The sequence below is a fragment of the Oncorhynchus masou genome, chromosome 18 (genome assembly GCF_036934945.1).
Source record: "Oncorhynchus masou masou isolate Uvic2021 chromosome 18, UVic_Omas_1.1, whole genome shotgun sequence".
Taxonomy (NCBI): domain Eukaryota; kingdom Metazoa; phylum Chordata; class Actinopteri; order Salmoniformes; family Salmonidae; genus Oncorhynchus; species Oncorhynchus masou.
The window spans coordinates 51749131-51763644 of record NC_088229.1 but is presented as its reverse complement, the minus strand read 5'-3'; the positions used below and the strand labels follow the sequence as shown (position 1 = coordinate 51763644).

Here is a 14514-nt window from a genome sequence, read left to right as displayed (position 1 = left end):
ACGACGCTTGGCGTTGCAAGCGCCATGCTCTACCGACTGAGCCACACAGGACCCATATACGGCTGTGATTATAATAAAAAATAATTCCCTTGGTAGATAATGCGGTTGACATTTGATTGTGAGGAATTCTAAGTCAGGTGAACAGAAGGACTTGAGTTCCTGTATGTTGTTATGATCACACCACGTCTCGTTAATCATAAGGCATACCCCCCCGCCCCTCTTCTTACCAGAAAGATGCTTGTTTCTGTCGGCGCGATGCGTGAAGAAACCAGCTGGCTGCACTGACTCCGATAGAGTCTCTCGAGTGAGCCATGTTTCCGTGAAGCAAAGAACGTTACAGTCTCTGATGTCTCTCTGGATGCTACCCTTGCTCGGATTTCATCAACCTTGTTGTCAAGAGACTGGAGATTGGCGAGTAGTATGCTAGGGAGTGGTGCGATGTGCCCGTCTCCGGAGCCTGACCAGAAGACGCTTCGTTTGCCCCTTTTACAGCGTCATTGTTTTGGGTCGCCGGCTGGGATCCGATCCATTGTCCTGGGTGGAAGGCAGAACACAGGATCCGCTTTGGGAAAGTCATATTCCTGGTCGTAATGATGGTGAGTTGACGTTGCTCTTATATTCAGTAGTTCCTCCCGACTGTATGTAATGAAACCTAAGATTACCTGGGGTACCAATGTAAGAAATAACACGTAAAAAAACAAAGTACTGCATAGTTCCTAGGAATGCGAAGCGAGGCAGCCATCTCTGTCGGCGCCGGAAGTGAAAAAATTGAGACCCACCCAAGGCCAAAAAGAGAAAAATGAGGGGGAGGACTATTTTTGTTATCCTTCCCCAGATCTGTTCCTTGACACAATCCTGTCTCAAAGCTCTACAGACAATTCCTTCGACCTCATGACTTTGTTTTTGCACTGACATGCACTGTCAACTGTGGGAGCTTATATAGACAAATGTGCACCTTTCCAAATCATGTCCAATCAAATTAATCTACCACAGGTGGACTCCAATCAAGTTGTCGAAATATCTCAAGGATGTGCAATGGAAACAGGATGCACAATGGAAACAGGATGCACAATGGAAACAGGATGCACTTGAGCTCAATTGCGAGTCTCATAGTAAAGGGTCTGAATACTTATGTAAATAAGATGTTTATTGTTTTGTATAAATTAGCAAACATTTCTATAAACTTGTTTTCACTTTGTCATTATGGGGTATTGTTTGTAGATTGATGAGAAAGTAGGATTTTACATTTTTTATTTCATTTAAGAACACGGCAGTAACGCAAATATACAATGCCTTCGGAAAGTATTCACACCCCTTGACTTTTTCCCCATTTTGTTGTGTTACAATCTGAATTTAAAATGTATTACATTTAGATTTTGTGTCATTGTCCTACAAACAATACCCCATAATGTAAAATTTTTATTATGTTTTTAGAAATGTTTACAAATTAATAAAACATATTAAGTATTCAACCCCTTTATGTTATGGTAAGCTTAAAAACGTTCAGGGGTAAAAAATTAACTTAACAAGTTACACATTGCATGGACTCACTATATGCAATAATAGTGTTTAACACGATTGATGATTTTTTACATTGACTCGGTACTGGTACACCGTGTAAATCGGAAAGTTAGTTAGTTACTCATTCTTCATACTATTTTTCTATACTTTCCATTTTTTTCCTCGCTGCATTGTTGGGAAGGGTCCATAAATAAGCATTTCACACCTGTTGCTTATGAAGCATGTGACAAAATAAATGTGGATTTGATTACCTCATCTCTTTACCCCACACATACAATGATCTGCAAGGTACCTCAGTAGTGAATTTCAAACACAGATTCAACCACAAAGACCATAAAGGCTTTCCAATGCCTCACAAAGAAGAGCACCTATTGGTAGATGGGGGGGGGGGAAGAAAAAAAGAGTACATTTAATGTCCATTTGAGCATGGTGAAGATATTAATTACACTTTGGATTGTGTACCAATACACACGGTTACTACAAATATACAGGTGTCCTTTCTAGAGGTCGACCGATTATGATTTTTCAAACGCCAATATCGATACCGATGATTGGAGGACAAATAAAAGCCGATACCGATTAATCGGCCGATTTTGAGATATATATGTAATAATGACAATTACAACAATACTGAATGAACACCTTTATTTTAAACTTAATATAACACATAAATCTATTTAGTCTCAAATAAATAATGAAACATGTTCAATTTGGTTTAAATAATGCAAAAAAAAGTCATTAATATGGTCAAATCCGGAAACAATCATTTCGAAAACAAAACGTTTATTCTTTCAGTGAAATACAGAACCGTTCTATATTTTATCAAACAGGTGGCATCCATAAGTCTAAATATTACTGTTACATTGCACAACCTTCAATGTTATGTCATAATTATGTAAAATTCTGGCAAATTAATTATGGTCTTTGTTAGGAAGAAATTGTCTTCACACAGTTCGCAACGAGCCAGGCGGCCCAAGCTGATGCATATACCCTGACTGTGTGCAAAGAACGCAACAATATTTCTAGTTCATGTTAGCAGGCAATATTAATTTCTTTTAACTAAATATGCAGGTTTAAAAAAATATATACTTGTGTATTGATTTTAAGAAAGGCATTGGGGTTTATGGTTAGGTACATTGGTGCAACGACAGTGCTTGTTTAACGAATGCGAATGTTTAACGAATCACCTATTTGGCGAAGTAGGCAGTGATTCGATGATAAATTAACAGACAAAGCATTGATTATTTGAAACGCTGGACAATCTAGTTAAACTAGTAATATCATCAACCATGTGTAGTTAACTAGTGATTATGTTAAGATTGATTGTTTTTTTATAAGTTAAGTTTCATGCTAGCTAGCAACTTACCTTGGCACCTTGCTGCACTCGCGTAACAGGTGGTCAGCCTGCCATGCAGTCTCCTCATGGAGTGCAATATAAATCGGCCATAATCGGCTGATTGTTGATTACCGATTGTTATGAAAACTTGAAATCGTCCCTAATTAATCGGCCGACCTCTAGTCCTTTCTAACTCAGTTGCCGGAGAGGAAGGAAACTGCTCAGGGATTTCACCATGAGGCCAATGGTGACTTTAAAACAGAGTTTAATGGCTGTGACAGGAGAAAACTGGAGGATAGATCAACAACATTGTAGTTGCTCCACAACACTAACCTAAATGGCAGTGAAATAAGTACAAATATTAATCCTGTTTGTAATAAGGCACAAAAGTACAACTGCAAAAGAAATCACTTTATGTCCTGATTACAAAGTGTTATGTTTGGTGCAAATCCAACACAACTCATTACGGTGTACCCCTTCATATTTTCAGGCATGGTAGTGGCTTGTCATCTGCAAGGATTAGGGACTTTAGGTTAAAAAGAACAAATAGAGCTAAGCACAGGCAAAATCCGAGAGAAAAACCTGGTTCGGTCTGCTTTTCAACAGACACTGGGAGACAAATTCAACCTTTCAGCAGGACAATCCCCTAAAACGTAAGGCCAAATATATACACTGGAGTTGCTTACCAAGAGGACATTGAATGTTCCTAGTTCACAGTTTTGACTTACATTTCCTTGAAAATCCATGGCAAGACTTGAAAATGGCTGTCTAGCAATGATCAACAACCAATTTGACACAGCTTGAAGAAATGTAAAAAGAAGAAATGTGCAAACATTGTACAATTCAGGTGTGCAAAGCTCCAAAAGACTTACCCAGAAAGATTCACAGCTGGAATCGCTGCCAAAGGTGATTCTAACATGTACTGATTTACAGGTGTGAACTTATGTATAGGAGATATTTCTAAAAACATTGTCATTATGGGGTAGTAGTGTGTGTAGATTGGTGATAAAAATCTATTTAATCCATTTTGAATTCCGACTAACAAAATGTGGAATAAGTCAAGTGGTATGAATACAAAACATGTTATCACACAATGAACCAAGACTGTGCTGCATTCATTACAAAATAGCTGTGGTTTATTCCTTTGGGAAGAAAAAAAAAACAGTAAAAACTAAGCATTACCAGACATGTCTACAGGAAATAAAGTTAATTTGCAGCCAGGTAAAAACCATAGTGAAATATTAGATTTTACACTTCGTTTTCACATTCTGGTTATTCTCTCCCAGGGCCAAGCCCCAAAAAATATCTACTTTTCAATTTTATGGTTGAAAATGTTTGTTTACATTGTTCAAAAATAATTTGTGTGTCTGTACAAATTCCTATGAAAAACAATGAGGACAGTTCTGAGGAAAAACAACTAGAAAGTAAATCACCACTTAAAAAAAAAATATAAGCCTGATTGAAGCCTAATGTAAAATTGTAACTGATGCACAACATCTTCTCTGGGTTGTTTTCCAACAGAAATCCAAGACAGATCCACACACAAAATTACAATTAAATCATGACCCCCAAAAAACACTTTACATTGTGCATTGCTCTTTTACATCCACTCTACTATCTTTTCTATTGATAAAATAAGATGCAGATCAAGCAACATTCCATATGGGAGAGGTTTCCTTTTCTTTTTGTGTCTCTTGCAGAGAAATCAGCTTTAATCCTCAAGCTTCCAACATATTTTACATATGTGGATTACCAACTGTTAGCGAAACAATGGGAGTGGTAGGGGTTAATGCATGCTTAAAAGAGTAAGCCCAAATCCTCAAAGTCACATTAAATCAAATTGTATAGCAACCAAAATATCTTAACAAGTGACACATTTAAAATATTATACAGATGTAGGATCTTAATTTGATCACCCTGTTGTTGCAGGACACTTCCTGCACAGCAGGTAATGTTAACTGGTAGAGTATTTGAGGTTTAAAAAGGATTCTAAAGTTCATAATTTACGCATAAAAATTCAGACTTGATTTGCTTTAAAAGATTTATCAACCCCTATAAAAATGTCCATTAATTATAATTCACATTTCATGATGTAGCAAACCATCTCAAATTAAGATCCCATATCTGTAGGAATTCTGGTATTTATATAGCATTTCCATTGAGTATTTTTTTTTCTCCAGAGAATACACACCAATACAGCACTATATGTACATTCAGAGAATAGCTGGTTTCTGTATTACAGTTCTACCAAGTATTCATACCACTGACAGACTTTTATAAAAAGGTGTTTTGACTGCAACTATATCAATTGTCATTTGGATTTTGTATACGCGCATACCTAGGAATAACCAGTTATAACCAAGGCGAGTACATAAGGTGCTCCATCTCTGCAGGTGATCCGTCTTTCAGGACAAGATCCCTGCAACAGGTCCCCCTCCACCCCATGATGATATGCATTACTTAATATTATGTCTCTAGAGAAACCTGATATCACAACTTTTTTAAAGATTTTCCCTACAATAACTACTTTTTTTTGGATAATACACCAATACAGCTCTCTGTGTAGATTCAGAGTATCTGAGTTCTGTATTACAGTTCTATCAAGTATGTATACCATTGGCAGATTTGTATTATGCACAAAAATAAGGAAATTTTGGTTTTGTACAGTCATAAGATACGTGGTATAGAAAAGTACAATCTTAGGTGAGTACATGGAGAGCTACAGGAAACTGCCAAAATAAAAAGGAAACACTTGAACAAATGAGGAATACAAAGTATATTGAAAGCAGGTGCTTTTACACAGATGTGGTTCCGGAGTTAATTAAGCAATTAACTGCCCATCATGCTTAGGGTATAAAAGGCCCAGTTGCCTATTATTTCAACTAACATGGCTAGAAGAGATTTCAGTGACTTTGAAAGAGGGGTCTCAAAGGGAGCATAGGACAATAAACCTAAAATTAGACACCGACATTGCTTTCCTCTTTCTGAAGCATTTTGCATACGTAGGTCATTTTCTGCAGCTTGTTCTAAAACCATTATTTGGACAACAGTAATAGCCTATGCATTATGCTGATTCCTGCTATGAAAGTATCTGCCTGTCCACTCACTCTCCCCACTGTGCGCACGGAGGAAAGAGATGCATTCAGAGAAGCACAAGCATATGACCAATGCCCAAACAGCAATTGTGGGAAAAATAGTTTTCAAAGCATCTACTATCCTTCTAGTTCGAGAGGAGAGACAGAGCTTTGGGAGTATATCATTTAATTCTCACTTCTTAATATTGAGTTCAAGGCACCACTTTACAACCGGAGGAGGCTGTAGTATGGTTTTGATGCAGAGCACGCCATGTGCAGTAAATAGGCCAACATCACATAGCCTAGGCCTAGTGCTGGAAAATATTTGTAGGATATTAGCTGATGTGTACTGCTATATTAATAAATAAGCCTAAATGGCTATATCACAATAATATCATATTTAGAGTTAGCAATCAAGCTGAGTCTTTTGAGTCCCCACTTCCTCAGTTGGTGAATAATATAGCCTATAAGCCAATATGCACAAAAATGTCAGCAAATTCTCTGTTGAGCCTAAAATAAATCTGATAATTCGGTATCCTATTTTGACAGGTTGCAAATAAAAATATAAAATCATGCATTCCCTGGATGTTAAATCAAATAGCATACTTTTCGAAACATAGGGTACCAAGACAGGCAACTGAGATGGGCACCCTATACCCTATCTTGACACCCTATGAAGACGTGTTATGTTGGTGTTTTATTTTGGCAGTTACATGTATACAGCATTTCTGCAAATGATCTGTTTATCTGGTCAAAATCACAGATACAGGTCTCCCTCCACCCTCTGATGGTATGGCTAACTTGTTTAAAAAAAATGACTCCAAAGCAGTATAATTTTTTTTAAGAGTCCACATTGACACAGAAACACTAAACAATGATTTAGATTTTTTAAGAACAAGTTGATTGACAAAGTCATGAAAAATCTAAAGAATTTAATAAACCATCTCTGGGCTATGATAAAAAATATGCCTCAGGGGTCAAAATGACCCATTGCTAGCTTGAAGGTTAAAGGGTATTTGTCCTTGGCGGTCCAACGGTTTTGCCCACTAAGCTTGCGTTATGTGTGCTTCTCTACTACAGTACTCTGTATCGCTGCTGCTGCAGCGGCATTTGACAAAGGGCTGACCTGTAACATTAGTGCAACATTTTCCCCACTACTTTAAAAACAGGGTTTCCAGTCTTTGAACAGGCCCTTGGCCCCTAGGTCATCGTGGTAAACGGGCCCATTCCTTCATACTGCCTCTACCTAACCAGTCTATCAAATAGGCCCTTTTTTCGATTGACACCTGCACCTATGGTTGTCAACCAATGAGAACAATGAAAGGGACAGACGAAGCTAATCTACACATGTGCAGTGAAGGCCTTGCTTTGCATCGCTCCACTTTGCTCTCATCCTCTTGTATCCTCCATGTTCGAAAGAGTGTTTCTTGTGGGCTTGGTTGGATTTGCCAATTTCTCCCTCCCCCCAATCTCCTATGCAGTTGGTAGACTCCACATCCTGGGATGTGGCTGACCCATGTCATCGAAGGACGCAGGTCTTCTTGTGGTTATAGGTTCACAACAACAAACACCGACCTCATTAAGCCAGAGCTGAAGAGAAAGAGGGTTTTTAGCATAGCCTAGCAGCTCATTGTAAACAAAACATCCCCTTCTTATCCTGACTGTTGGCCTTCTCCTTTTTCTCTTCCATTTCCCCCTCTCTCAGAAGACGAATACAGCAGGTTCAGATATGGGACGGAGGGGTTGAGGGAGAGGCGTTAATTGTGGTGGGGAGGGATTTCCCCTGTGCGTGCGAGGAGGGTGGGTGATGGTATGTGTGTTAAGACTGTTTGAGGCGTTTCCGGGGCGGTCCCAGGAAGGGGCACTGGGCCGAGGCCAGCGAGCGGTAGGCTTCGGCTACCAGGTGAGGATGTGATGCCACCATGGACTTCCAGCCCGCCGTCTCCATAACTTCGGCAGCATGGCTAGAGAGAGAGAGAGGAGGGGACAATTTAAAAAACTAAAATGTGCACTGGGTACCCTGGACCAAGATTAAGAAACACTGGTATAGGAGACTGCTAGCTCGTTGTGCCCCCCTCAAACACACACAGTAGTTAACTCACTAGTTGATGAAGTCCACAGCCTGTGTTTTGAGCTGGTCGGCGCTGTGCAGGTCTGCCAGGATGAGGATCTCTGCAGCGTTCTCCACAGACAGACTGGTGCACAGCGCATCCTCACACATCACCTTCAGCCTCTCAAGAGCATACTGAGATGCACAGAAAGACAGACAGAGATGGATGAGGTGGGTTAGGGAGAGAAGGAACATGAAAACGAGGACAAACAGATTAACAAAATACGAAGAAAAATGTAGCTTCTATGAAAATTGTTCTTCCAAGTGGCAGGCAATGTGCTCAGGTGGAATAATAGGGTTTTTACAGACACAATCTTTCCATTAGAACATTTCATGGGTATTGTACAGGGCTCAACAACCCTCCAGACCAGTCAATCACCCATGTCAGAGGCCCGCTTGGGCTTGTGACATTTTTTTGGGGTAATAAATACGATATTCCTGAAGCCATTTGTTCGTTAACCTCTCGCCAACAGCCAGTGAAAGTGCAGGGCGCCAAATTCAAAACAACAAAAATCTCATAATTAAAATTCCTCAAGCATACAAGTATTTTACACCATTTTAAAGATAAAATTATCGTTAATCCAGCCAGTGGTTTACAGCGAAAGCACCACAAATGATTATGTTAGGTCACCACCAACTCACAGAAAAACACAGCCATTTTTCCAGCCAAAGAGAGGAGTCACAAAAAGCACAAAGAGATCAAATTAATCACTAACCTTTGATGATCTTTATCAGATGACACTCATAGGACTTCATGTTACACAATACATGTATGTTTTGTTCAATAAAGTGCATATTTATATAAAAAAATCTAAATTTACATTGGAGCGTTATGTTCAGTAGTTCTAAAACATGTGGTGATTGTGCAGAGAGCCACATCTATTTAAACAAACACTCATTATACATGTTGATGAAAATACAAGTGTTATACATGGAATTAGAGATATATTTCTCCTTAATGCAACCGCTGTGTCAGATTTCAAAAAAACTTTACGGAAAAATCAAACCATGCAATAATCTGAGTACAGCGTTCAGATAACAAAGCAGCCAAAGAGATATCTGCCGTATTGGGTAGTCAACATTAGTCAGAAATAGCATTATAAATATTCACTTACCTTTGATGATCTTCATCAGAAGGCACTCCCAGGAATCGCAGTTCCACAATAAATGTTTGTTATGTTCGATAATGTCCATCATTTATGTCCAAATAGCTTCTTTTGTTAGGGCATTTGGTAAACAAATCCAAAAGCGCGTTCAGGTCCACCCGAACATCGGACAAAAAGTTGAAAAAGTTCCGTTACAGCCCATAGAAACTTGTCAAACTAAGTATAGAGTCAATCTTTAGGATGTTATCAGAAATCTTCCATAATGTTCCAATCGGAGAATTCCTATGTCTGTAGAAAAGCAATGGAACGAGAGCTCACTCTAGTGACCGCGCCTCAGAGCCTGTGGCCCTCTGCCAGGCACCTGGCTCATTTGGTCCCACTTCACAGTAGAAGCCTCAAACAAAGTTCTAAAGACTGTTGCCATCTAGTGGAAGCCTTAGGAAGTGCAACATAACCAATATCCCACTGTATCTACAATACGGGCTGAGTTAAAAATACTACAACCCTCAGATTTCCCACTTCCTGGTGGATTTTTCTCAGGTTTTCACCTGCCATATGAGTTCTGTTATACTCACAGACACCATTCAAACAGTTTTAGAATTTTCAGATGGTTTTCTATCCAATACTACTAATAATATGCATATATTAGCATCTGGGACAGAGTAGCAGGCAGTTTACTCTGGGCACCTTATTCATCCAAGCTACTCAATACTGCCCCCGTCACCAAGAAGTTAAGTAGATTCTTTATCACACTCGCGCCGCACACATAACCTAGTTTGAGCGGAATAATCTGTCAGGTAGCCAGAGAGTGCAGCTCTTAACTGGTTGTCACATGGAGCAGCTCACAGAATTCGAAAAGTTTGGTCTGAAGTTTGGGTGAGTTTTTACGATGCGCAGTGTCTGCCTGTCAGTTGAAAATCTTGTGTGTGTGTGTGTGAGCATGTGTAGGCAACGTGGATGATCTTTTTTCAATGCTAGTTAACGATACTATAGTTTTCACATTTCACATTGAATTTATTAACTATAGAAATGCAAGACGTGTTTTTTTAAATTCGGGTTCCGCTCTGCACACACACAAGCTTGTTAGCTCTAGTCCAACTCTCGGAAGTTCAAAGACATTCAAAAAAGTTCACCCATAGAAGCCGCTCCTCCGTAGGTATAATTCTGTGGGCCTAATTAAGATAACGTATGTCATAACAAGATCCCTAGCCCTTCAAGCCAAGCCTCCTACTCCTCCACTCGCTACCCGCAAAAGTTCAGTTGCAACTCGCGCCCTACACTTGGATGTCCATCGCGCATGTAAACAACTATAGCCTAGGCAGACGATAGCGCCCACGCCAAGGCTAAAACAACTATAGTTTGCCCGTTCCATAACTGCTCTATCCCTGGTGAAGTAATTTAATGTTGAGTGAATGTAAAAAAAAAAAAATAATTAAAAAAGGAACAGAAAGGAACCATATAAACCGATACTTTTTGTTGATGTTCGAACCAGTTCAGAAATGCATTTTGTAGATTGGAGGAATGGAATGGAACGAAAAAAATAAAAATGGTTCTGTTCAGAACGAAACGATTGGAAAACTATTTTGGTTCCAACCCCTGTTCAAAAGCTTCAAGTTCCTCTGTGTGCACATCACATCAATGGTCCCTTTACACAGTGTAGTGAAGAAGGCACCTCAGGAGGTTGAAGAAATGTGTCTTGGTCCCTAACACCCTCAAAAACTTCTACAAACGCACCATTGAGAGCATCCTGTTGGCCTGTGTCACCACCTGGTACAGCAATTGCACCATCCGCAACTGCAGGGCTCTCCAGAGGATGGTGCGGTCAGCCCAACACCCTGCAATTCTATCCATTTTGCTATGGGGGTTTGTAGTGTATTTATATACTGTATTCTTCACATAGTTCAATCTAATATTTCTACTACTGTAAATTGCATTTTAGTTACTGTTTACACACACACTCGCGCCCTACACTTGGATGTCAATCGCGCATGTAAACAACTATAGCCTAGGCAGCCGATAGCGCCCACGCCAAGGCTAAAACAACTATAGTTTGCCCGCGCCATAGCAAACTACTCTATCCCCGGTGAAGTAATTTAATGTTGAGTGAATGTATTCTATTATATTCTGAATTCTTGAGCTTACTAATGCACTGTATCTACTGCTGTAAATTTCATTCCTAGTACATCTTGTGTAACTGCATCTGGTGTAGATTGAATTTGGATTACTGTTAGGGCTATTCGGGTTGTTAATTGGATTCGTTCTGACATTTGAGGAGTTCTTTCTTTTATTTAATTGCTTATTTGTGTACCTGTCTTGACATTTTACTGCATTGATAGGCGCTAGTAATATAAGAATTTTGCTGCACACGCTATAACATCTGCCAAACTGTGTACGTGACCAATAAACTTTGATTCGATGCTTCCTAGTTGCTATGGGGTGAAGTTCCGCCTAGGTACAGATCTAGGATCAGCTGCACATTTAGTTTTTGCCCTAGCAATACACAGTGGATTCAAATAATAAAAGCTTAATAACGAGTTGATTATTTGAATCCGCTGAGTAGTGCTAGGGAAAAAAACAAAAAAATGTGCAACCCTTAGGATGTGCAATCCCCAGGACCAAGAATGGGAACACTGGTCAAGGGTCAACTTCACCCTACCTTGTCAGCGGCTGCTAGAAGGTCGTCAGCCATCTTGTCCAAGTTGGGGGCCTTGTCTGTGTAGATGAAACACATCATCTCCTTGAAGACCTCTGGCTCCACGTCATTGATCTCCACTCGGTTCTAGAGAGGTGGAGAGAGGTAGAGAAAGCAGGTGAGAGAAAAGCGGTGAGGCAGAGAGAGAAAGGGGGAAGGAGAAAGCCAGAGGGAGAGATACGATACATGTAAATTGCACATGTTTTTAGTAGTTTAATATTGATCCATGTGAGAGGAAGCCGAAGTGGAATAATGTACAACATGTGCATGAAACATGTTTCTGGGGAACTTTGAGAGATGCCCTTTCAATTACAAAACAGGAAATACAACTAAAACATCAAATAGAAAATAGATTTCGGCATCTTCCCCTTCCTTGCTGTTCATTGACCATTGTGTGTCTGAAATTGTAAAGTTGGACCATTTCTTTCTCTGTTTCAAAAAAGTTCAATTTGAAGATGGAAAAAAAACAACCTTGCTCTATGACTGAAAAAATGGCCTTGTTTTCTAAAAAGGATTTCAGAATGGTTGAGGCATCACACACAATTTCATTTCTTATTGTTGAAAGCACACAAAGGATAAGAAATGCAATTCCAGTGATCGTGGATGAAATGTTGGCCTCACATATAGTGAGATGATTTTATTTTAGAAATCCTCTTGTTGGGTTTCGTCAAACAGCCCTGTGCAATAGAATGATCTACAAAACACCTTTCACTATGAACTGACAGTAAGTCGCTGCAGATACTATAAGTCCATCTGCATTCTATCTGTTCAATTATGCCATTACACCAGCAGATGGGGGATAAAATAGTGAAACAACCTTTTTTACAGAAATGTTTTAAGCCAGGAAAAAAAACAGGAATTTGAAGTCAATATTATAAAAGAAGATGATTTACCTGGCTAAATAAAGCAAAGAAATTAAGAAAAAAGTTGACCTGCACTGATATATTTTTGGACGTACAAACATGTTAAGAGGATCCAAGGAAATGGGCCCCTGACTCACCTTTTTGCTCTCCTCCATCTCATGCTCAAACATGGCACTGAAGACAGGAGAGCGTGCTGAGGAAAATACAAAGATTTCTTTAGATTAAAAGATTAGATCATGCCACTGGGCCTCAATAGAAATTGGAGGCGTCTGCATTTTTTGAATGTGTGTGTGTGTGTGTTCTGTCTGTACCTGCTAATATGGCTTTGTGGGCCTGGAACTCCTGCCCGGCCACACACAGGGAGCAGTCGGTGAAGCGCGAGTTCTCCCACAGCCCTCCCAGCTCATCAGCCAGTCTGCAGTCAGGCACCTTCACCATGTTCATGGTGTTCTGACCCGAGATGTTCACAGAGTCCTGCACCACACTCACCTTGAGAAAACAGAGGCTACATTTAGACAGGCAGCCCAATTCTAATCTTTTTTCCGCTATTTGGTCTTTTGATATCAGATCTTTAGACCAATTAGCATTTAAAAAAAAATGTTTTTGCCTGCCTGCCTGCACGCAGCCAGAGAGTAAGCCCACCAAACCAACCTGGTCACAATTATCAACAATGTGACGCCACTAAAGCTGCTCTGTCTAAATAGATACTGCCTTAAGCATAAATCAAAGTCCACAGATGATGAGAAGCGATAGTCCGGCGTCCCATTGTGACATATCTACGCGGCTCTGAGACCACCACCTGCGGGGGACGCACAGCCCAAACACCCACCTCCCCACAATTCCCAACCATCATTGCTTCGGTACGAGTCCTGTTAACAGTTGGATAAATAGCTTGAGCTGCACTGAGAAATCTAAAAGTATGAAAGCCAAAGGTCCAATATTCTAGAACATTGTTGTGCGTACATGTTTTGGACTATGATAGACGCTTTGCCCAACGATCAAAACGGATCCCATCAAAAAGAGACGTTTATATTAACTAAGCCTTTCAATGTGCTCCAATGAAACAAAGTCAACCACATCAACCCCCCCCTCCCCCAAAACAACTAAATCATTTAAAACACTGACAGCCGCAGCAGCCCACCCAACCTCAGAGACATGAATAGCTGAGATACAGGGGGAATGTAAACCAGGCCACCTGAAATTAACACAAAGGACAGTCTGTACACTCTTGAATTTTCCCCATCTTCTTGTTTAAAGGAACATTTCACTACAAAATCAAAGTTTGTCAGATGTTTTCAGACCTGAAAAATAGCCTTATGTCTAAAGATGATTAATTGATTTGACAGGAGAAATTTCCCCTTTTAAGCCTCTCATTTAGTGGAATGGGGTCTTACCTCACAAAACAAGGTGAGCTTGTCGTCAGGCAGAAGACCGTTGGCCTCGTCCAACAGGAAGTCTCGGCGGATGAACTTCTTAAAACCCCAGTCCTTCCCCTGGACAAACCGATATGCTCTCTGGCTTTCTGCAGAGTCAAGGAGAGAGGAAACATTTGTGAGAAACACTTCTATTTATACATAGACTCATGTGTTGAACTAGGGTAAGGGTTTTCAACAGGCAGGCGGCCGACGAGCCAAATCTGGCCGGTGAGCTGATTTGATCCGCTAAAGGTTGTCTTGATAATACTTAAAACAATTTGCAATTATCTACTTTGATATATTTCATGATGTACACATTTGCAGCTAAAAGCTGAATTGCAATGCAGACAAGAGAGACCAATGACAAAAATGTTCAAGCATACTATTCTATAGGGGT

General features: G+C 40.0%; 1 protein-coding gene across 2 annotated transcripts in view; it reads right to left on the bottom strand.

The window, feature by feature from the left end:
* Positions 1-3253: 3253 nt before the first annotated feature.
* Positions 3254-14514, bottom strand: part of LOC135504779 (speckle-type POZ protein) — a 33719-nt gene continuing 22458 nt past the window's right edge. For both annotated transcript variants that reach the window (XM_064923636.1, XM_064923637.1), the window contains exons 5-10: positions 14097-14224; positions 13014-13191; positions 12840-12895; positions 11804-11926; positions 8034-8176; positions 3254-7895 (exon numbers count right to left, since the gene is read on the bottom strand). In XM_064923636.1, coding sequence (XP_064779708.1) covers positions 7751-7895; positions 8034-8176; positions 11804-11926; positions 12840-12895; positions 13014-13191; positions 14097-14224 — 773 coding nt within the window. In that variant the 3' untranslated portion in view covers positions 3254-7750. The remainder of the gene's footprint in view (positions 7896-8033; positions 8177-11803; positions 11927-12839; positions 12896-13013; positions 13192-14096; positions 14225-14514) is intronic.